At 39.3% G+C, this 24,691-nt stretch overlaps 1 protein-coding gene across 3 annotated transcripts in view; it reads left to right on the top strand.

Moving 5' to 3' along the window:
• The window catches only part of SLC12A1 (solute carrier family 12 member 1), a 98,754-nt gene that overhangs the window by 8,863 nt on the left and 65,200 nt on the right, over positions 1-24,691 (top strand). The window contains exons 2-8 of one of the 3 annotated variants that reach the window (XM_077764326.1): positions 4,539-4,673; positions 4,829-4,904; positions 10,901-10,996; positions 12,730-12,869; positions 13,923-14,033; positions 16,183-16,294; positions 18,133-18,260. In XM_077764326.1, coding sequence (XP_077620452.1) covers positions 4,539-4,673; positions 4,829-4,904; positions 10,901-10,996; positions 12,730-12,869; positions 13,923-14,033; positions 16,183-16,294; positions 18,133-18,260 — 798 coding nt within the window. Of the gene's footprint in view, positions 1-4,538; positions 4,674-4,828; positions 4,905-9,660; positions 9,757-10,302; positions 10,399-10,900; positions 10,997-12,729; positions 12,870-13,922; positions 14,034-16,182; positions 16,295-18,132; positions 18,261-24,691 lie in introns of all 3 variants that reach the window. The other 2 variants (XM_077764325.1, XM_077764327.1) reach the window with 2 other exon arrangements.

The raw sequence follows: 24,691 nt of genomic DNA, 5'->3' as shown, positions 1-24,691 counted from the left end.
CCCCCCCCCATGCACTTTATTTTACCCTCTCTGAATACTTAATGCACAGGTAAAACTTTTGGTAAATAATCATTCCCTAAAGCTATGCAGTTTAAAATGCATTTACAAAAGGTGGTGGGTCATCATTTATGGTAATGGAGTGTGAATGAACAAATTAATTCAAGGTATGAAGGGAAAAACTGGTTTCAGGCAACAATCATAAAACTTGCAGTCTTTCAGGCTTTGGTCCCAAGAAAATGCACCAGCCAGGAGTCAGCCAGCCACTGGTTATAGCTCACAGCCATCAAGTGCCCACAACCCTTGACCCAAAGTCTTTTTAGTACTTTGATGATAAGTTGACTTTGTAATTGCTGTATAGGCTCACAAAAGAGGCAATTATCGAAGAGTGAAACCAAGTTTTACTTTGCCATGTTAGAAGAGGAAGATGACAAACATAGAAAAATGATTTTGCCTTCGAGTAAATTACTTCAAAGTAAGATTTTCAGAAAACTCATTGGATCTACCCTCCTTGACACCATCCAGGAAAGGTTGAGTCACTTGCTGGAGGACACACCCTGAATTAATTGCATAGCTGAAACTAGATTCCAAGCCTCCTAGTTTGTATGGTGCAGTGAGTTTTTAGCTCCTGTAAGGGAGTAAGCAATGGAAATGGATTCTGTACTTATAAATGTAGTATCAGGCCTTTATAGTCAAAGCAAGAAATATACATTTAAAGGGTTTTTTTTTTCCTCTCTATGGCATAAATATGTTAAAAACGTGGAAGCTCTAGCAGGTTGAACATATTCACGTAAGAAAGAGTCGAAAGCCCTATATTGACTCTATTTTTGAATAGCTTTAGAAAATTATTTCCTACTAACTTCCATATATGATGATTTCCCTGACATGCCCTCATAGAATATTCCTTTTGCTTCAAAGTATGATGTCCTTGTGATAAATTGAAGAACTGTTAAACTGTGCCCAGGAGGGCATCCATCAGATAGATATGTCCATATAAGGGGAAATTTTAAGTATCTTATTCATCCTTTTGCCTATTTTGTAAGATTTTTTTTTTTTTTTTTTACAGTCATTGGTATTCTCATTAATCCAGATGTAAGGGTCACAGTTACCATTGGAGTTCAGCTGGGAGCAAAGCAATTTCCTGGACCAAACCCTCAGTTCAGGTTTGATCAGAAAACATAGGTTTTATTCCCAAGATTGCCTTTAAAAAGCAAGTGACTCGGGCTCTGTCTCATGGGATCCCCAATTAAGCGAGGAAAAGGAAATTGCCTTCTCCCTGAATGAGTAGCTGCTGTTGTTCTGGCCATGAGATCTTGATTAACTAGAATATTGTCAATTTTAAAAGTTTTTCTCAAAACAAGTAAAATAAATGAATTTCTTAACCAAATAATCTCTTCCCCATTCATGGGCATTTTATCACATTCCTCAATTCTCTACTCTCACTGATTTTCTAGTTACGGAAAGTTAAAGTTACGCTTGAACCACGCAGATGCCTTATGAGTGCAGAATCCGTTCAGAGAAAAAATAGGATTTTTAACTGCCTGGAGAAAAACCTCAAATGTTCCATCCATCTGTAATTGACTGCAGCGTATAGACATGTGTGCTCCAATATGATAGCCCCAGCCACGTGTGGCGATTCAAGTGCTAGTGCAAACTGAGCTGTGCTATCCGTGTAAACTGCACACCAGATTTCAAAAACATAGTGTGAAAAAAAAGAATGTAAAATGCCTCCTCACCATGTTTATATAGATTATATGTTGAAATGATAATATTTGATATAGATCTATTAAGTAAAACATATTAAAGCATCCCGTGATTCAGGCTTCTCCTACAAGGTAGGTTGCCACTATATTTTGATGAGTTACATTGCAAAGATTAGAAATATGATATTATACAAAAGTTAAGTATATTTTTGAAATTTAAGGGTTCAGATCTGAATCCAAGTTATTTCACTAATTTCCTTCCACGTTTTAAAAATGAGCTACTAGAGGGGCGCCTGGGTGGCTTAGTCGGTTAAGCGTCTGACTTTCGCTTAGGTCATGATCTCGCGGTTCGTGGGTTCGAGCCCCGCGTCGGGCTCTGTGCTGACTGCCAGCTCAGAGCCTGGAGCCTGCTTCAGAGTCTGTCACTCCCTCTCTCTCTGACCCTCCCCTGCTCAGGCTCGCTCTCTCTCTCTCTCCTAGAAATAAATAGAAACATTAAAAATTTTTTTTTTGAAAATGAGCTACTAGAAATTTTTGGGTTACATACATGACTTGCATTTCTACCTGGTATAGATAACCAGTTTCTGCCCTGCCAGTTCAGCCTCAATTTCTGTGGACTTTGTTTATCCATATTTTACTTTAATATGAACTTATGTCAGCTTTAAATTATCTTTGCAAGTAGGGGCAGAGGGTGCTTAAGATTAAGATATTTCTCAGGTAATTCAAAACTAAATTTTAACGATTAATTTTAGCTTCCTTTGTCATTAAATTTTACCGCACACACACAATGCTATCGGAAGATAGTAAGATGATCTGACAAGATTCATTCTCTTCCTCTCCCTTCTTTAATGTCAGTCACACAGAGGAAACAATGAAAAACGGAATACTCAATAGGGATGGAAGAGAAAAGAAATAGGAGGCAAGAGTGGATAAGAAACTAGGCCATCTTCTCTTAAGTGGTAGAGATCAGGTGGCCTTCAAGTCCACTTTATGGATTCAGTAATGTTTATTGATGACCTGCTGTATGGTGGGCTCTTTGACGGCATCGAGGAGAAGTAACCCACATCCTCCAGTTAATACACAATGACTTACCACATTGATTGCATCGGTTACCCAAGGGTCCCACTAGTTTCATGAAAAAAATCTTGTGGGAGGACAAAGTTGACATGAAATTCTTATTGACATGGAGAAGCAGAAGAACATGGAGACAAGAAGTCAAAGTCTCTTGGAGCAAACAGCCCAAACTAGAGTCAGTTTATAGTGGGTGTGCTAATGATACACCAAAGCCCAAAGACGCTATAACTCTTAAACATGGCAAGGACGAAAACTTTGATTGCCCTCAAATCAAGTCCTTATAGTAAACACTGAATATGTATTTCATGCCGGTCTTATTTTAGAGGGGAAAAAACTGCCCTAGTCTGAGACGTGTCAGCTAATAATAGGGTAACACATCATTCTAGCCTTAAACTAATTTAGACCACTTACATGGATAAAGTTGTTCTTTAATAATGGTAATTAAATGCTGAATGTAAGAGACCTCCCCAATGGTTTCAACCCCTTACTGGAAAAGGTTGCTCTGGGGGAACTCAGTGGGGTATAGTCTAACCATTACAGTCAGGTAGGTGCCAGATAGACTGAAATAAATGGGTGCATCTGAAATTATTCAAGGTCATATCTAAAAGAGAAGTTAGAGCTGTTTTTCACTTGAGAGAAACAGAGCTATTTCCTTCCCCCACTGAATTCAGAGACTATCCTACTGACAAGGAAGGTATTCTTCAAAATTAGATCACATATACTAACATAGAAAAAACATACTAAATAAGTTTTGACATTTTTCATACGACTGACTTCTTATTTGTACTCAGCTTACCTTTCTAGTAGTCAGTTAAAAAGCTCCTTACCCTTTGTACAATGCTACAAGGGTAGCATATCTCCAGCAGTTCTGAGGCAAAGGCATATCGAATCTGAAAGAAACTTCCTCTACAGGAATAGCATCTTTGTAACCAAAAGTGCCTTTATATCTTTTTAGAACTTTAGCCCTTCTCTTCTTGTTTTTAAAGAAAATGCTTATAGGGGTGCCTGAGTGACGGATGAGTGTCTGACTCTTGATTTCAGCTCAGGTCATGATCCCAGGGTCAATGGAATGGATCCCTGCGTCGAGCTCCTGGCTGAGTATGGAGCCTGCTTGAGACCTCTTTCTCTCTCTCTGTCCCTCTCCCCTGTTCGTGAACTCTCTCTCTCTCCCTCTCTCTCTCTCTCTCTCCCTCTCTCTCTCTCTCAAGTAAATTTTTAAAAGCCAAATATATAAATTTACAAAAGAAAATGCTTTTAGGTGTTCTTTCATTCAATCTTCTTAAAGATACCGTGACATGTTGAGAGAAGTTTTGTTATCATTATTTTAGGTGAATAAAATGAAGTCTGGGGGGGTGAATAGAACGAAGTCTAGTAGTCTGCAGCAATGATATTAACCTCCTACTGTGTCTCAAAGACCCTGGTTCACTTCTGATGGACTTTCAGGTTGCCTTTGTTTCTTTTTCTGTTGTTAGTTTATTTTGTATTCTAAACATACTTAAGTCTGACCTGCTCCCCCTAAGGAAGTTTTCCTACCCAGAGAACTGCCCAGGCTCCTTTACAGTTTTGCTGTGCCTGAAATCACTCACCAAATGAACCCATCATTTCCCAGGCCAAAGATTACTTACCTTATACACATGTTAGAATATGTGTCCTTCTTTTGGTGTGTCTAAAATTTTACATCAACTATTTTTGATTTGCCTTTGAAAGTTTTCTAGAGCCTTCTGTTGACCCAATATTGTGTTTTTGCTACCTGTGTAAATGCAGAACGTAGCCGTGGCACCAGGTTCAGCTGACAGGGTTGCTAACGGAGATGGGATGCCTGGAGATGAAGAAGCTGAGAAGAAGGAAGAGGAGGAGGAAGCCGGCGTTGTGAAGTTCGGATGGGTGAAAGGTGTGCTGGTGAGAAAGCTCCTATGTTTCCAAATGAAATCTGTTTCTTCTGTGTCTTGGTGGACTAAGTGTGAGCAAAGCCTGGACGCCAGAGTTCCAGAGATGGCTGGGCTTTGCGCCACTGTCACTTCTCACACCCCTTTCCATGCTCCTTCAACCCACAGGTAAGATGCATGCTGAATATCTGGGGTGTCATGCTCTTCATTCGCCTCTCCTGGATTGTTGGAGAAGCTGGAATTGGTAAGCACGTTTCCCCATGCCCCATGTATCATTTTCGATGCCAATTATAAACTCAATAAGCAACTTGTTTTCACCATTAATGCTGAATGTGAGATGGAGGTCACAGAAATAATCTGCACTCAAGCCCTTTGACTTTGCCTCTTTGACTATGTTTGTCAGAGAGGAAAGGTGTAGCGTTAACTTCTGGGAGACTGGAATTTTCCAGCTTACCAACCAGATAAATGCTCAAGTAAATATTTCTATCTGTTCTTAGAGTTTTAGGTGTACAGAGCTAGAGAGACATATATCTTAAATAGTACTATTCATAGTTTGGGACATACTGACGTCTGTGCATCCCCCTTATGCTCATTGGCAAAACTTCCCCCAACAAAAACAGCTCGTGGGAAAAGTGGGAACAATGTGACCTGACTAATAGAAATGCTGAATTGTTGAACATTTGCCAAAGAAAATAATTGTGTTACTTTCAGGTACCAGTGGTAAGAAAACAAAATTTAATAAAATATGCCCGGTAGAGGCTTAAAAATGATAGATGAAATGACTGAGATAACATATATAACCACTACTAATTTTTCTAATGGAAAATGTATGGTGTTGAGATTATTTTGAGTGATCCTTTGATATTTTTAAAGATTATATCTTCCTTAAAATATCATTTCCTGTGGCAAATCTCTTTTTATCAAGAGTATATAGATAAAATTTATGTGAAAAATTTATTAGAATTTTATCAGAGTTCCTGATTTAATGTGATAAAAATTAAAGACGTTCTACTCTTTGTATGGGAAATGCATTACAAATCTACTTTCGGAGAAGACCTATAAATCATTAGGGTCAAGAACAAGGAAGTTCGGATGTGCTTTTAGATACTACTCCAGAATGTGTCCCAATTCACATTCAAAGGTACTTGGTCATTATTTATTGCCCTCGCTCCTCAAAACATACTGAGCATCACCAGAAGACTAACTCGCAAAAAAGAAAGGGCTGAGCTGTAAATTGAAACACTGGAACCAGTTTCCATAGTTTTTCCATGTTTCATGTTTGGCAACTGCTGGGTTCCTGACGAAGGGCCGCTTGCCAGCTTTATGATGCATATCAAATGAATGCTTATAGCCGCAGGGTCCAAAATAAGTAGATGCTGTTCCATGGAAAATCTGCATCTTAATATTGCCAAGTGTTTGCTCCAGGGTTTCATGCAAAATTAGTTTTTTAAGGGCAGTTTAGTAACTTATTGAGATCATCAGGCAGCATTACTTTGTTTGGAGGTGTGAGCGTAGCCCAGGGCAAGAGTAATTCTTTCTAATGCAACTTATTTAACATCCATGTGCTCAGCGATAACCTGAACCTTAATCAGATCTTACATTACTCTTTATAGTCAATCCAGTTTCATGTTTACTGCAAAATTGTAAGACATGAAGAATCCTATCTTCTGCTCACCAGTGTATTAGACTTTCAGACATCACTATTGTTTTAATAAGGACCTTTCCTTTAAGTAGTCATCTCCTACTTTAAATGGGTGTCTAGTGGGTTTTCCTTTGAATGGAGGTTTGTTTGTTGTTGTTTTAGTTCTCAGGAAGTAGACTTCAGTGAGTCATAGAAACTTATTACCACCCTTACTCAGTTTTACTGGCCTTTGTTGTGAGCTTAAAGCTAAATGAGTTGATTAAGTCACCTTCTGGGTCCCATTTGGATTCCCTTTATTGAGTAGGAAAAGGAGCAAATACAAGTAGTTTCTCCTTGATTTGGGATAGTTTGGGGAAGATCCTTTCAAGAGGAGACCTTGGGAACAAAGCCAGGAAGCAGCTGGAGCCAGGAGTGACAGTGGCTACAGCCCTTGGGTAACCATTCTAGGGCCATGAGTTTTTGGCTATCTTTTCCCCAAAAGCAAATGGCAGACAAAGCCAAAAATGCCATAAAATTGTTCTTCTCTGTCTAGGAGACTTTGGCTGTGGCAAGATGTTTCTAATAAACTGAAACGTTAGGCATTTGGAATAAGGGAATGAAATAGGTATGACCTGAAGCAAGTCACATATACTCCGTGAGTTTCATTTTGTCATCTGAAAATTAAGGACCTGAATTAATTGGTTCCCAATCAATTCTTTGAAGATAAAGCTAAATAACCTTGCTGTCTAGGCAGACATAACTTGAGATAGGCTAAGGGAGTGCAATAGTCTTCAGACTGTGGGGTCTGAAGGTAATTCCCATAGGAATTACCTGGGAAGTTAGTTTCCAAAACCACAGAATCCTGGGATTCACTTTGAAAAGATTCGAACTCAGTAGGTCTGGGCATTTTTAATAAACACTTCAGGTATTTCCTGAAGTAGGTGGCTCAGGGATTGTACTTTGAGAAAACTACGAACTGAATGTTCTGTAACCTGCCTTTTAACCCTGGGATTTTTCGTTTGATTGTGAAAGAAAAGTAAATATCTTGCCGTTTAAATGTAGGAAACTTTGTTGCAGGGTTTCAAATGGTTTACAGGAATGTATACAGTGCAAAAGAAAAAATAAGAATTGGTGGGAAAATAGAAGCAAAGGGAAAATAATAGTCGAAGTAGGTTTAATGTCCTGAAATGCAAACTCTTTAGTTTTGTACAGTTGCTGGGGTCAGCTAAACATTTGATATCAAATGTCTTCAAAACAAAATCAAAAGCAAAATAGTGTGCAGAAGATGAGAAGAAATTACTTGTAGGGGTGTAAAGAACTGAGGCCACATGGTGATGTAGAGGTAACATGTACCAAAGGACCCCGTAATAGATTCAAAGAATTTAGTGCACCTATTTCTTGCAATTCCAAACTTTAAGAGTCTGTAGGGGCTAAAGCAATATGGTCCACGTTTGTAGCTCATGCCTATAGTTAGCCTTCTCCTACTGTACTTCAAACTGTAAAATAGCCTAGAGACTTCGTTTAGAGCCAGGATACAGCTGGGAGCATCAAGAAAGGCAACCTCCAATACCTTGTTTCCATTTCTGTCTTCATTTTCTGTCCTTCATTTCTTTCCACTTCCGCTTTTCCCAGGTCATGGCCAGAGAGATCACAGCCTCTCTCAGATGACTACTGTTCTAATTATCCCTGGAACAAGAGCACTTGCCAACAGCAATTATGAAGCGTCCGTTTTATGTAGGGGAGCGTATGTCGGCAAGAGCATTCTCGCTAGAGCCAGGGTGATTTCGGTGCCTGTGACCCTAAACTTCTTTCTTAACAGTGGCAAGAGGAAAACAATCAGAAATTTATTAACACGTGCATCATCTGTCCATGTGAGAAGACTCAGCAATGAGTAACTCAACGGAGTAGTTAGAACTTGGGCCTATGTAGCATCTTTAAAAAAAAAAAAACTTTTTTAATGTTTATTTATTTTTGAGAGAAAGAGACAGAGCGTGAGTGGGGGAGGGGCATCGAGAGAGGGAAACACAGAATCAGAAGCAGGCTCCAGGCCCTGAGCTGTCAGCACAGAGCCTGACGAGGAGTTCAAACTCACAAACTGTGAGATCAAGACCTGAACTGAAGTTGAATGCTCAACCGACTGAGCCACCCGAGCGCCCCTGGCTTACACAGCATCTTAACAGAAGGACAATATATTCTTAGAGAAGTGACAAGACAAAGGAAAAGGACTGAGTTTCTAGGGTGGCATACTGGGAAGGCAGATACACGAGGGAACTAATGGAAATTAAGTCAAGGATGTTATGTAGGGTTTTCTGGTGCTACTCCAGTTGTTAAGGGTCTAAAATTATCTGTGATGATTAGCTTCTGTCCTTCTTTGTCTAGAGGAAAGTAGAGACACCTTTAGAAATTTATGTCTTGGTTTCAGGCAAATAGGGGGAGGTAGCTACTTTTTTTCCTATCACCTTTAGCTCAAAATATTCTTTATGGGAAAGTGGTACATTTGGGGATGGCATATTCTGCTACCCTTCAATATCCTCTTGACTGTGTGCTTCCTGAAGCTGAAAGCAGCCTTGCCTTTCTCTGGATTCTGGTTTATCACTCTCTCCCTCTTATAATCATTGACCTTCTGCACCATAAGATCCTTCAGGGCAGCATTTTTCAATTCATTTTATTTGTTCCTTGCATTTCTCATGCTACTTGACCCATGGTTGAATATATAGTGGGCTTTCAGTAAGCAACAGCTATTATAACTATGGTGGACACAATCAAAAAGTAGTGCTACTGATTGTGTACTGTGTTCTATGTGCTATGCTAGCCACTTTGCACATGTATTCTTTTGACTCTCATCAACCATTTTTGGCTCAGAAAATAAGTAACTTACCAGAGGTCACAAAGCCAATAAGTGAATGTACTTCAATTTGACTCTTTCCACTTTACTTATCTGCCAGATAAACAATTTGTTACATTGCCTGTAATTTTCCACTCCTACACAACCAAACGTACATAAAAAGATAGTTATCTGGAAGGGTGAATATTTACTCTCCAGTTTTAAAGGCAGCTTGGAATCATACTGACCAATTATTATGTTTATAGGTGTCTAGAACTGCACAAAAAGTGGGCTTCACACTAAATTTTGGCCAGCCATTGTTGTTCATTCGTGGGCAATTCTCACTGCACATCTTAGTTCTTCGGTTCCTAGGCTCTGTTTCTACTACAGGCAGAAAACTTCCAAGCTAAGCATTTGCTCTGGTGATTTCCAGGCCAATTTGTTAATTCAGATGCGGTCCTTTGTTGATTACCCTAGATTTGCTGGCTTTTATGTAAACGATCTAATGGATTGTTGCACTGTTTAATTGCCTTTATTTTTCCTCTCTCAACTGAGGTCTTGGTGTGATTATCATCGGCTTAGCCGTGACAGTGACTGGTATCACTGGTTTATCCACCTCTGCTATTGCCACAAATGGATATGTCAGAGGAGGTAATTAAACTTGTGACCCGCACGATCATTTGTAAGGTAAAAGCAACTCAGGCTCAGATAGTTCACCATTGACCTTTCTGGAGTGTTTTCAAAGGTAATCCATGTTGGCTTTCTTTTTTTTTTTTTTTTTTTCCCCTCCAGGCAAGAGAGATGCGAGAAAAATGAGGAAGGATTTAGCCTTTGTCAAACCCCCAACTTTCTCATTCAGGTTCCTCTCAAGGAAGAGAGAAGGTCAAATGTTATGTTTTCTCTTTTCACAGCCAGGGTAGTTTCTCTCCCAGGACACCAGCAGAAGTCAACTTTTCCTTTCCAGGGCCGCATTTTAGATTGTGTTTACTTTTGGAAACCATCCTTCATCGTAATGAGCAGGCCTCCGACTTGATCTTTATGCCAGGCCAACCAGGTTCTCCTGAGCACAAAGGAACTCCACTGGGGCCCAGGCGTGGACGTGAAAACTTAAATTCAAGGCAGTGTATAGTTTGCAGCAACAGGGAATCCAAGTCAGGAAAGTAAAATGTAATATCTTCTATCTTTCGTTGCTAACAGGTCTTGGAGTTCTCATAATTCTTCTTTCCACCATGGTAACTTCTATTACTGGGTTGTCAACTTCTGCAATAGCAACTAACGGGTTTGTTCGTGGAGGTAACATTTCTAAGATATCTAATGCCCTCATCACTTGCTACGGGTAGGCAAAATTTTTATATACTCCTTTTTGACTGGAACAAGCAAGTAGCCCAATGCCCCTGATGCCTGGTGGACTATCTAAGTGAGCTGGATGCAGAAGGAAACATAAGGTACTGTGAGTGCAGTCCTCGTCCATGCTGCTCAGTGATGGGATTGTCTCTAACAGATCTCTCTGGTACATTGCAGCTCATGGTTTCCAGATGCTCAGAATTCTGTGGGTGAAGGTTTTCTCTTTCAGGCTAGGCTGCATACCTCTGGCCGGTGTCTCTCGGGAAATGATTCCTGGACGTGGCTTCAATTTAAAGTTTAGTACATTTCAGGTGCTTCCTAGACCTTCATGGAATGGGGTCTTTAGAACATTTCAGGTTTTTCGTGGGGAGACTGTCCCTTCTGTGCCAAGGTTCAGACTGCAGCCTCCGAAAGTACTGGAGCCAAACACGTTTCTTGGGGGATTTTGCAGGTCTTGGAGTCATCATCATTGGCCTGAGTGTGGTGGTGACGTCACTCACAGGTATTTCTATGTCTGCCATTTGCACAAATGGAGTAGTAAGAGGAGGTAAGCCAATTCATTTACTTATGACGCCAGGCATTGGTTACACAGTAATGTCCAGAGTCAGTTTAATGCTGGAAGTAAATAAAACGAGCATCTAAATAATTAGTCCCCAAAGCTTGAAAACAAAACGAACTAACCCAGATTTGAACATCAAGGCAAAATTCTCTCAGCTGAAATTAAGAGATCTCTAGAAGGTTTTCTTTGACCCGTTTCCTGTTAAACATGTTTACAGAGAGTGACAGGTGTCTAGAAAGAAGGCAGAGATAATTACAGTAAAATTCATGGTTGATTTGTGCCTTGGACGAGCCCTGCTGGCTCTCTGCCAGGCGCAGTCAGTACCCCGGCTGGCACTTCCCCCTTAGCCCTTGGACTTCACCCCGATACTACACTCCCAGGGGCCAACAGGCCTGAGGATATCATTAAAAAGAAGATAGAAACTAACAAACATAACAAAAAGTTACTTTTAAATCATTCAGGAACATGCAGGCTGAGACAGAAAATGGAAGAAGGTGAGGTTTATCATTGCTGTTCTAATTCCTGCCTTCCCCCTTCCATTCTGTTTGGCTCCGGGACCTCAGCGTGGGTACTTTATCCAGGTGTCCCTTCCCAGGGCCTTCAAAGGAACCCCTCCTTCCCTCCCACAAATACACCTGCTCTCACAGCTTCCCCTGCTCGTCTCTCACTTTGACCAAGACTAAGTGACTGGCCGGCTAATTTATCTAATGTAATCTGGACAAAGGAAATAATGGCGATTTGCTCCACCCAGCTAATTGGTTATATTTCTAAAGGGTGCTTTGACCCTTTAACCCCAAGGAGTTACTACAGTGGAGGAAATTCCTTTCCCGTAAAAGATAGTTTTGTTTCGTTTTGTTTTGAGGTATGTTTGTTCAGTGCCATTCCCCTCCCAATTCTGCCTACCTCTAAGACTAGCTCCCTGTAGTAAGCCATTAATTGACTATGATATGTGATAACCCCTAGCTATCTAGGCCTCTCCACATCTCGTCTTTTTGACCTGCTCTCAGTACCCTCTAGAAGTTAAATAGTCCAGCTCAGGCTTCCATGTACACACAGGTACACGGCCATATATAGAACTACCTTATTCAAGGTCCAAAGGAGAAGCAATTATTCCAGGCCCTCGCTATCTTTCTTCCCATATGCCACCCCATATACATATGGGTATTTGGCAATAACCATGCCTCTTGAGCTACAAGCATAGAGAACTAATTCTGATTTATAGATAATACATAGCCCTATACACTTTTTTTTTTTATGCAACAAATATATGCCAGAAAATTATACCAGAAAGGAAGTTAGAATAACAATGATAAACTTCTCCTACATCATTTTCTGCCTAGGGCTGCCTGTTCCTGGAAATTCCAAATATAAAACTTTATGTTGATTACATTATTGATTTGAACCCACCAGTGAATTTTTTTTTAAAAGTCAAAGCATTTTATTTTGGTAAAGTTTGCTGTATTCTTATTTGTAACATTTGTGTATAATTAGATTTTAATAAATCAGAATTTACCTAGTAAGGATAGTTCTACTACATTCTGTTACAGTTCTTAGAGTACAAGAAAAGGCTACATTATTCATCAAAGTGATACAAGATTCTTACAATTATTAGGAAGTTGCAATATTTGCATTAGAATAAAAACTATTCAAAATTATTTGGTCATATAAACTAAATTCCTTATCAGTTCCTCCAAGTAAAGCATGTTCATTTTTTGTTTTAGGTGGGGCCTACTATCTTATTTCCAGAAGCTTAGGGCCCGAGTTCGGTGGGTCTATAGGCTTGATCTTTGCTTTTGCCAATGCAGTGGCTGTTGCTATGTATGTGGTGGGATTTGCTGAAACAGTGGTAGATCTTCTTAAGGTAATTAAAAGTTTTTCTTCTCTTCAGCCAAGTAAGATAATTCGGTTCAATTTGCCTTTTCAGAGCACTAGGGGATATCGTTATGGCAAGATGAGAGGAAGTAGATTTATGCTGTAGGATGTGAAAGTTAGATATAGAAGAAGGAGCTCTAGGCTTGGCATCAGAACTGGCTTGGAATCCCGGCTCTCAGATTTATTGGCCAGTCCCTCTCTGATCTGAACCCAGTTTCTCAAATCTGTCACATGGGCTAATAATACTGTTCTATGTATTTCAGAGAAACGCAGTACAGACCAAATGAAATAATGTACATGAAATACTGTGTAAAATATGAAACAAAAGATAAATGAAGAGCATTTATCAGTAGCAATATTACTATTATGGTTATAGATTTCCAAAAGGAAAAGAAAGTTCAAACATTTGAACAACTCACTGCAGAAAACTAAGCATTTTCTAGTTTAGGTGCTCCATCTAGATGGTATGTACATGAGCATGTTAATTAGCTGGTATGTGAACTTACTTCTAGTCCTCTTTTTATGGAAGTAATAGCATTCACTGAATTCAGTTACTAACAGGACTTTTATTTGAAAATTAAATGAATAAATGAGTGAATTATATAGTTCATAAGGTATGTAATCTTCAAGATATGCATTATCCAGTTTCTGTAGTTTGTTAGTTGATTGAATGAAACTATGTTCCAATATTCACGTTGGAAACCACTCATTTTTATTTCTCTGAGATTCCCCCGATACACAAAAATAACTAGTCATTCTTCTGAAAGAAAACATTATATTCATATGTGCACATACTTATCTTAGTGCTGCAATAGCTTTAAAAGCTGTGACTAGAATGAGCATCTAGAATTTCCAAACTTGGCTACCAGTGGCCTCTTATTATAGGACAAAATAATGCTAATCTCAGATTTAGGAACACTTCATTTTTCTATTATCCTATATGGCTCCAGACATGAGTGCACGGTAGCTCTTCTATAATAAGACATACAGGCCAAAAAGGCTCCTTCTCTAACCATTTTAGTGATTTTTGTTGTTGTTCCAGGAGAGCAATTCAATGATGGTGGATCCAACCAATGACATCCGGATAATAGGCTCCATCACAGTGGTGATTCTTTTAGGAATTTCAGTAGCTGGAATGGAATGGGAAGCAAAGGTGATTTTCTCAAAATGGTATTATCAACCACTGCTGCTCAGGTCTTGACCAAATTGCAGGAATAGAACAAACCCCATATTCAAAAAGAATTGCTATTAGTACTTGCTATGACCAAAGCTGCGGGTTAGCACTGGAAAGAGCACCATGTCCTCAGAGCACGAGGTCCAGGCCGTCACAACTCACAGCTCATGTATCACATGATTGGGCCTGCACTTTGTCCTTCTTGATGCTGTCGTCATGTGGCATAGACACTAATATGCTGCCATTTTCACACACAGACCCCTTGTGGTCATAGTAATGGTACATGCTGGAAACCTGTGTCTTCTAGTCACACCCCTAGTATCCCATCTGGTATTTCAAGCTGACTGTGGTACTGAAGCCCAAAGGAAATGGCAGGTGGGATAGGAGAGGGTAATAGAGGCAGAAACTCTCGTTCTCAGAGACACAGTAGTACAAGAGCATATTTGAGGGCATCATAGGCCCTGGAACTGGAGAATATCTGTATTTAGCTAGTAGTAATACAATTAGTAAATTTCTGAATGACACGAACATGTATTTTACCTGATTTATAATTCTCTACAGTGACTGGTATAATTGCAACCGGTCGTAAGTGCCTGGAAATGCAGTACTTAGACCTCAGGAGATTACCAGAGACAGAAAGGTGGCCAAACTTGCCCACCTACATAAGGCAAGGGGAAACATTCCCATATGGCACTTATTTGCAGATTATGCATTCACACATCAAACAAAAATTGAGTGCCTATTATGTGCTGGGCTTATTAGTGCTGGGCGTTGTGCTAGGCTGGGTTGTTCTGCTGTGACTGAAACAGGCACAGTCCTGGCCCTAGCTGAGCATACGGTCTGTGGGGATAGAAGTAATGATCAAGTAGATAAATGAGTAAATATAGACAGGTAAGTTGTGAAAGTGCTATAAAGGAACTAAACAGGGCACTGAGATAGAAAATAAGGGGAATCTGCTTACAATGATTTTATTCCCTGAGGGAGGCAATGTAGTTTCACAGCAGTAGAGGGTAGATTTAAAGCTCTAGCTCTGTTGTCAGAGCACCTGGATTTGAATTTGGTTTACATCTGTGTGACCTTTAGAAAGTTGTCTAACTTCTCTATGCCTCAGTTTCTTTATCTTTAAAATGATGATAATAAGATTACCTGTTCATACAGTTATTGGTGGTATTATCTATCTGAAAGAATACGGGTAAAATTAAATCTGTCTCTGTATTGTACGCCCTCAGCAAATGTTACTTGTTATTATTTAGATTCAGTGGTCAAGAAAGTCCTATCTGAAGGGGTAACTAAGACTTAACGGATGAGAAGAAGGGAGTAGTTATACAAAAAGTTCCTGCAGAGGAAACAGCATATGGGAATGCCAAGCGAAAGACTCTTGAAATGTCAGAAGGGGGAGGGGGAGGATAAAGAAAGACGCTTTGATTGGACAACGTGACCCAGCATCAGATGCATGAGGCATCACGGAACTCCATGAATCATTATGTTCTCACACTCCTGTTGCATTTAGCACTGGGAAAGGGAAGAAAGAATCCATAGGCATTCTGTCTAGAAAAGAAACAAACTCTATCAGTGATAAAACTTTGGGCTCCATATATATTCCTGAGGACACTGCAGTTAAGTTACCCACCTAGTCCTTGGAATATATCTTTTAAAATTTTTAATGGCTTTTTATTTATTTCTGAGAGGGAGAGAGAGAGAGAGAGAGAGAGAGAGAGAGAGAGAGCGTGCGAGCGTGAGCAGGGGAGGGTCAGAGAGAGAGGGAGACACAGAATCTGAAACAGGCTCCAGGCTCTGAGCTGTCAGCAAAGAGCCCGATGTGGGGCTCCAACCCACAAACCATGAGATCATGACCTGAGATGAAGTTGGACCCTTAACTGACTGAGTCACCCAGGCTCCCCTACTTGGAATATTTTTGAAATGGCACCTTCAAGTGCCCAAGCACATGTGCCCATTGAAAATGTAACAGCTACACCCAGGTCAGATGTAGTGTTTCCTACAAGGATACACTATTGCCTATTGTGTTAATCAGAATAACCAGTCTTTCCTCAGTGGACATTACTTTTATAATTATGTAAAAAGTTGTTAAATGAATCTAAGTTGGCCTCCTTTAACTTTGTCATTCCAGGCTCAAGTGATACTTCTGGTCATTCTTCTCATTGCTATTGCAAACTTCTTTATTGGAACCGTCATTCCATCCAACAATGAGAAGAAATCCAGAGGTTTCTTTAACTACCAAGGTATGTGTGACAAATTACTTGCTTTGCAGTAAGTAGTTCTCCCCTGCCCGGCTCCATCACCATTCCGGTGTCCCCCGCTTCAGCCATTAGAATCCCAGTGCAATCCAAGGAAGAGCCTGGGGTTGGATTCAGGAGATCCACAGTGAGTCTCAGCCCTGCTACTTGCCAGCTAGCCCAGCCACCTAGCATCTTTGGGTCTCAAATTTCCCTGCCCACGTATTGGTGGTAACAATAATTTCCTGAGGGGATTTTTGAGAAGTAAATAAGGTAGTGGAGGCAAAAGTGTTTTGAAAGCCTTCAAGTGTAGGATAAATTGTTGCCACTATCAAATTGTAGAAGTAGAGCTGTATAAACGAGGAAAGAGAACATAGTTCAGATAATTTGCTCAACCATTGAGAGCACTAAAGTCAAACTGTCCTTTTTCTGCTATAATTTTAAAAAAATACTTTATTAAAAAAATTTTTAATGTTTATTTTTGAAAGAGAGGAAGAGAGAGACAGAGCATGAGCAGGGGAGGGGCAGAGAGAGAGGGAGATAGAATTCAAAGTAGGTTCTGGACACTGAGGTGTCAGCACAGAGTCCCACGCAGGGCCTGAACTCATAGACTGTGAGATCATGACCTGAGCTGATGTTGGATGCCCAACAGACTGAGCCACCAAGGTGCCTTTCATGAGATTTTATTTTCAAGTAATCTCTAAACCCAACATGGGGCTTAAACTCACAACCCTGAGATTAAGAGTCACATGTTCCACGGACTGAGCCAGCCAGGTGCCCCCTTCTAAATTTTTTTGTAACTTGCTTATCTCTAGTATTATCTAAAAGCATCCCTGTCAGGTTTTTAAGCATAAAAGATTGTAGGAGTTGGTGTATCATCCTGAGGGAATTCCACTCAGCATGAAATTCTACTCCTCCTATGGACATCTTCCTAGCTTTCTATTCTAACTTATTCAAGAAGCCACTGCTGAGGTTTAAAAAAAAAATATTTTTCTTCATTATTTACTAGTATTTGTTTCCTTTAGGTATCACATCACCTCTTTCTTCCTGATTGTTTTTCTTTGTAAAATTTGTCTTGTTTGCTTTGCATGTTAACATCCTTTTCCTTTCTATTCCTTTCCCTTCCAGCTCTTGCTGTATTTTTTCTGACAATTCACTCTCTTTCCTTGTTTTTGCATCAGGCCAGATTCTTTTGTTCACCTTTTTCCTCCTTTCGTTTCCTGTTTTTCTTCTGCATTGTTTCCTTCTCATTTAAATAATTTGCTGATGCCTCATGGGATAGTATTATGTTATGACCAAGGCTCCTCACTATATTATTCTTTTGTATGTGAGAATGTGCTGTAAGAATTTAAGATCTAATTTCTGGGAGCAGGAAATGGAGAAGGTAAACATAAGTAGCAAAATCATAAGATAGTTTTACCCAGAGGCTCTCCCAGAATTTAAAAAAAAAAAAAAGCATAGAAAAGCTGTGTGTTGATTATTTATGCATGGAAGAAAGTAGTTGTCCGTGTGTAGGGCAATGGACTGTGTGGTGTATTTGCAAATATGCTAGTATAGTCATATATTCTCCATTTCCCCCCTTTCCGATCTTCTAGGTTCAAAAAAGTCGGGAGGATTGGGTCTCTTTTGGCACAAAACTTTTTCAGAGCTGTGTCCTAGAGATCTACAACCTTGAGTCTTGGTAAATAGGACCATGAGGTTTGTCAGGAGTACACCAGCATCTTCAAGTTCATTCCATTTAAAATACAGGGAAACATTTACATGAGACATTGATAGAAGCTAAAGGTAACCTGTCTCATACTCTGTAAAGAAAGCCTACATGATAATTTTCTCTTGTGTTGCAGCGTCAATATTTGCCGAAAACTTTGGGCCAAGCTTCACAAAAGGTGAAGGCTTCTTCTCTGTCTTTGCCATTTTTTTCCCTGCAGCTACTGGGATTCTTGCTGGTGCCAATATCTCAGGAGATTTGGAGGTATGTTGTCTCCTATGCTTTTGTGGTTCCCTACAAATTTTAAAACTAAAATTTCTGCAAGGGTTCCCAGTTGTTTAAAACTTCTCTCTTTTAAGGCCAAAATTTAATGCCAGAACATCATATTTCAGATATTCCTTCCAAAAGTTTTATTCAATGATATCAGAAGGATAGAGTATGTTGATAGTATATAGCATTTCCAACGAAATGAATACAGCTCAGTAAAAAAGATGCCAGAACCTGTCTTTCTCTTTTAAACACATAATGAAAAAGAACACATAACATTCAGGAAAAAACACCCACCCACCCCCAATCACTTTGTTAGTGAATATTTATTATAGTTATCAAATTCAGATACATATATTCATTCATTTAATCAGTATTTATTTAGCACTACATTCATATTATTTTGCCAGGTACCATAATTATGGGGCATTATGTTAGAATATTGGCTTGAATGTTTTAGAAATACTGATAGCAGTGACCTAAACAATATAGAGGTTTATTTTTCTAGTGGATAAAAATCTGAGCTCATAGGCCATGCAGTGGAATAAGACACATCTTCTCCAAAAGGTAGCCCAGGATCCCAGATGATCTCTTGTTTTAACATTCCCTTGGGTTTGCCCTCACCAGCAAGGTCCAAGATGACTGGTCACTTCGAAGATCATGTTCCAGCCCATAGGAAGAGGAGTAAGAAGGAGAGGGCAAGCATTTCCTGGACCTTGCATGTATTACCTCTGCTGACATTCCATTGGCCAGAATGTAGTCTCTATGACCTTCCTACTTGTGAAGAAAGTTGGGAAATTTAGTCTCTAGATGGGCAGCCATGTGCTTGGAATTTAAGGGAGGTCTAGTATTTCAAGGAGGAAGATGAGAATGGATGTTAGGGGGTAGTAAATAGTCTCGTATCATATACAAAAAAGAAGACGACACAGGTTTTAATTCAATAAATTTATAATCAACTTTGGAAGATAAGAAGTATTTGCAAGAGCCATCAAGAGATATATATAAATGGGGGCACAGGGTGGCTCAGTTGGTTAAGCGTCCAGCTTGAGCTCAGGTCATGATCTCACGGTTCGTGGGTTCGAGCCCCGCATCAGGCTCTATGCTGACAGCTAGATCAGAGCCTGGAGCCTGCTTCTGATTCTGTGTCTCCCTCTCTCTCTGACCCTCCCCTGTTCATGCTGCCTCTCTCTCTCTCAGAAATAAATAAAACATTAAAAAAATTTGTAAAAAGAGATATGTATAAATGAAAACCATATGTACTGTCTAAATAAACTGTGAAATAAACAGAGTAAACAAATAATTGTTAGGTCCAGTATGATTTCCTTGAGGATGTAACTTTTAAGTGTGAACTTAGAGCAAAAGCTAAATAGTAACTGTTGATAAGAAAATATAAGGGTATTCCGGGTAGAAAAGACAAAAGAACAATCAGGCATGGGGAAACTGGAAACAGTAAGAAGTCCTTCACAGTATAACTGGAGAAGCCCTGATGAGACTGGGTGACCTTATAAGGCAAGAGGAAATGGCTGTTGGTGGGACCTAAGAAAGAGATGTTTGCCCCAGAATATAACTATGTGATAGTGGGGACCTTGCCTTTGGTTATATTCACTGCTGCATCCTCAGAGACAGTAAAGTTTCAATAAATATTTATTGAGTGAATGAATAAGGGCATTTAGATTTGTCATATTAGGGACCAGTGTCATGGTCAGTTCTTGAACTGAGATATGGCATAAAATAGATTAGGCAGAAGCTCCAAAAATTAAGAAACTTGTTCAAAATGATTCAAGTAGTGAGTATTGCTGCTTAATGAAATTGAGCGATTGATGTTGAGATTCCAGTTTCTCAGATTTGGAAAAGTATCAGAGGTCACTGATGTAAAATTCTGCAAACTTTAAGCACATATGTTTTCTTAAGTTTATTTATTTTGAGAGAGAGAGAGAGAGAGAGAGAGAATGCAAGCGGAGGAGGGCAGAGAGAGGGAGAGAATCCTGCACTTTTGGTACAGAGCCCAATGCAGGGCTTGAACTCACAAACCGTGAGATCATGATGTGAGCCGAAATCAAGAGTTGGAAGCTTAACCAACTGTGCCACCCAGGCACCCCTGAAAGCACACATTATTTATTTATTTATTTATTTTAAATTTACATCCAAGTTAATCAGCATACAGTGCAACAATGAATTCAGGAGTAGATTCCTTAATACCTCTTACCAATTTAGCCCTTCCCCCCTCCCACAACCCCTCCAGTAACTCTCTGTTTGTTCTCCATATTTAAGAGTCTCTTATGTTTTGTCCACCTCCCTGTTTTTATATTATTTTTGTTCCCTTCCCTTACGTTTTGTATCTTAAAGTCCTCATATAAGTGAAGTCATATGATATCTGTCTTTCTCTGACTAATTTCATTTAGCATAATACCCTCTAGTTCCATCCACATAGTTGCAGATGGGAAGATTTCATTCTTTTCGATTGCCAAGCAATACTCCATTGTGTACATACACACACTCACACACACTCACACACACACACACACACACACACACACACACACCACAACTTCTTTATCCATTCATTCATTGATGGATATTTGGGCTCTTTCCATACTTTGGCTATTCTCAATAGTGCTGCTATAAACATTGGGGTGCATGTGCCCCTTCAAAATAGCACACCTGTATCCCTTGGAAAAATACCTAGTAGTGCAATTGCTGGGTCATACGGTGGTTCTATTTTTAGTTTTTTGAAGAACCTCCATACTGTTTTTGGCTGCACCAAAAGTGGCCGTACCAGTTTGCATTCCCACCTGTAGTGCAAAAGAGATCCTCTTTCTCCACATCCTTGCCAGCATCTGTTGTTGCCTGAGTTGTTATCCATTCTGAAAGATGTGAGGTAGTACCTCATTGTGGTTTTGATTTGCATTTCCCCGATGATGAGTGACGTTGAGCATTTTTTCATGCGTCTGTTGGCCATCTGGATGTCCTCTTTGGAGAGTGTCTATTTATGTCTATTCACCCATTTGTTTTTTGGGTGTTGAGTATAAAAGTTCTTTATAGATTTTGGATACTAACGCTTTATCTGATATGTCCTTTGCAAATACCTTCTCCCATTTCATCGATTGCCTTTTAGTTTTGCTGATTGTTGCCTTCCCTGTCAAGCTTTTTATTTTGATGAGGTCCCAATAGTTCATTTTTGCTTCTGTTTCTCTTGCCTTTGGAGACGTGTTGAGTAAGAAGTTGCTGCGGCCAAGGTCAAAGAGGTATTTGCCTGCTTTCTCCTCAAGGATTTTGATGGCTTCCTGTCTTACATTTAGGTCTTTCATCCATTTTGAGTTTATTTTTGTGTATGGGGTAAGAAAGTGGTCTAGGTTCATTTTTCTGCAGGTCGCTGTCCAGTTTTCCCAGCACCACTTGCTGAAGAGACTATCTTTATTGGATATTCTTTCCTGCTTTGTCAAAGATTAGTTGGTCATATGTTTGTTGGTCCATTTCTGGTTCTCAATTCTGTTCCATTGATCTGAGTGTCTGTTTTTGTGCCAGTACCACACTGTCTTGATGATTACAGCTTTGTAATACAGCTTAAAGTCCAGTATCGTAATGCCTCCAGCTCTTGTTTTCTTTTTCAGAATTGCTTTGGCTATTCGGGGTCTTTTCTGGTTCCATACAAGTTTTAGGATTGTTTGTTCTAGCTCTGTGAAGAATGCTGGTGTTAATTTGATAGGGATTGCATTGAATATGTAGATTGCTTTGAGTACTATTGACATTTTAACAATATTTGTTCTTCCTATCCAGGAGCATGGAATATGTTTCCATTTTTTTGTGCCTTCTTCAATTTCTTTCGTAAGCTTTCTATAGTTTTCAGTATATAGATTTTTCACCTCTGTGGTTAGATTTATTCCTGGATATTTTATGGTTTTTCGTTGAATTGTAAATGGGATCGATTCCTTGATTTCTTTTTCTGTTGCTTCATTATTGGTGTATAGGAATGCAACTGACTTCTGTGCATTGATTTTTTTATCCTGCAACTTTGCTGAATTCATGTATCAGTTCTAGCATTCTTTTGGTGGAATCTTTTGGGTTTTCCATATAGAGTATCATGTCATCAGTGAAGAGTGGAAGTTTGACCTCCTCCTGGCTGATTTGGATGCCTTTTATTTCTTTGTGTTGTCTGATTGCTGAGGCTAAGACTTCCAATACTATGTTGAATAAAAGTGGTGAGAGTGGACATCCTGTCTTGTTCCTGACCTTAGGGGGGAGCTCTCAGTTTCTTCCCCATTGAGGGTGATATTAGCATTGGGTCTTTCATACATGGCTTTTATGATCTCGAGGTATAATCCTTTTATCCCTACTTTTTTGAGGGTTTTTATCAAGAAAGGATGCTGTATTTTCTCAAGTGCTTTCTCTGCATCTATTGAGAGAATCTTGTGGTTCTTGTCCTTTATTTTATTGATGTGATGAATCACATTGATTGTTTTGTGGATATTGAACCAGCCCTGCATCCCAGGTATAAATCTCACTTGGTTGTGGTGAATAATATTTTTAATATATTATTGGATCTGGTTGGCTAATATCTTGNTCCCAATAGTTCATTTTTGCTTCTGTTTCTCTTGCCTTTGGAGACGTGTTGAGTAAGAAGTTGCTGCGGCCAAGGTCAAAGAGGTATTTGCCTGCTTTCTCCTCAAGGATTTTGATGGCTTCCTGTCTTACATTTAGGTCTTTCATCCATTTTGAGTTTATTTTTGTGTATGGGGTAAGAAAGTGGTCTAGGTTCATTTTTCTGCAGGTCGCTGTCCAGTTTTCCCAGCACCACTTGCTGAAGAGACTATCTTTATTGGATATTCTTTCCTGCTTTGTCAAAGATTAGTTGGTCATATGTTTGTTGGTCCATTTCTGGTTCTCAATTCTGTTCCATTGATCTGAGTGTCTGTTTTTGTGCCAGTACCACACTGTCTTGATGATTACAGCTTTGTAATACAGCTTAAAGTCCAGTATCGTAATGCCTCCAGCTCTTGTTTTCTTTTTCAGAATTGCTTTGGCTATTCGGGGTCTTTTCTGGTTCCATACAAGTTTTAGGATTGTTTGTTCTAGCTCTGTGAAGAATGCTGGTGTTAATTTGATAGGGATTGCATTGAATATGTAGATTGCTTTGAGTACTATTGACATTTTAACAATATTTGTTCTTCCTATCCAGGAGCATGGAATATGTTTCCATTTTTTTGTGCCTTCTTCAATTTCTTTCGTAAGCTTTCTATAGTTTTCAGTATATAGATTTTTCACCTCTGTGGTTAGATTTATTCCTGGATATTTTATGGTTTTTCGTTGAATTGTAAATGGGATCGATTCCTTGATTTCTTTTTCTGTTGCTTCATTATTGGTGTATAGGAATGCAACTGACTTCTGTGCATTGATTTTTTTATCCTGCAACTTTGCTGAATTCATGTATCAGTTCTAGCATTCTTTTGGTGGAATCTTTTGGGTTTTCCATATAGAGTATCATGTCATCAGTGAAGAGTGGAAGTTTGACCTCCTCCTGGCTGATTTGGATGCCTTTTATTTCTTTGTGTTGTCTGATTGCTGAGGCTAAGACTTCCAATACTATGTTGAATAAAAGTGGTGAGAGTGGACATCCTGTCTTGTTCCTGACCTTAGGGGGGAGCTCTCAGTTTCTTCCCCATTGAGGGTGATATTAGCATTGGGTCTTTCATACATGGCTTTTATGATCTCGAGGTATAATCCTTTTATCCCTACTTTTTTGAGGGTTTTTATCAAGAAAGGATGCTGTATTTTCTCAAGTGCTTTCTCTGCATCTATTGAGAGAATCTTGTGGTTCTTGTCCTTTATTTTATTGATGTGATGAATCACATTGATTGTTTTGTGGATATTGAACCAGCCCTGCATCCCAGGTATAAATCTCACTTGGTTGTGGTGAATAATATTTTTAATATATTATTGGATCTGGTTGGCTAATATCTTGAGGATTTTTGCATCCATGTTCATCAGGGAAATTTGTCTATAGTTCCCCTTTTTAGTGGGGTATTTGTCTGGTTTTGGAATCAAGGTAATGGTCATTTCATGGGAAGGGTTTGGAAATTTTCCTTCCATTTCTATTTTTTGGAACAGCTTAAAGAGAATAGGTTTTAACTCTTCTTTAAATGTTTGGTAGAATTCCCCTGGAAAGCCATCTGGCCCTGGACTCTTGTCTTTTGGGAGATTTTTTACTACTAATTCGATTTCTTTACTGGTAATGGCTCTGTAAAAATTTTTCTATTTCTTCCTGTTTCAGTTTTGGATGTTTATCTGTATCTAGGAATTTGTCCATTTCTTCTAGATTGCCCATTTTATTGGTATATAATTGCTCATAATATTCTCTTATTAATTTTTTTATTTCTGCAGTGTTGGTTGTGATCTCTTCTTTTTCATTCTTGATTTTATTTATTTGGGTC

The sequence above is a fragment of the Crocuta crocuta genome, unplaced genomic scaffold (genome assembly GCF_008692635.1).
Source record: "Crocuta crocuta isolate KB4526 unplaced genomic scaffold, BGI_CrCroc_1.0 scaffold102, whole genome shotgun sequence".
In the NCBI taxonomy this organism is placed as follows: Eukaryota; Metazoa; Chordata; class Mammalia; order Carnivora; family Hyaenidae; genus Crocuta; species Crocuta crocuta.
This window is presented reverse-complemented; position numbering and strand designations above follow the sequence as displayed.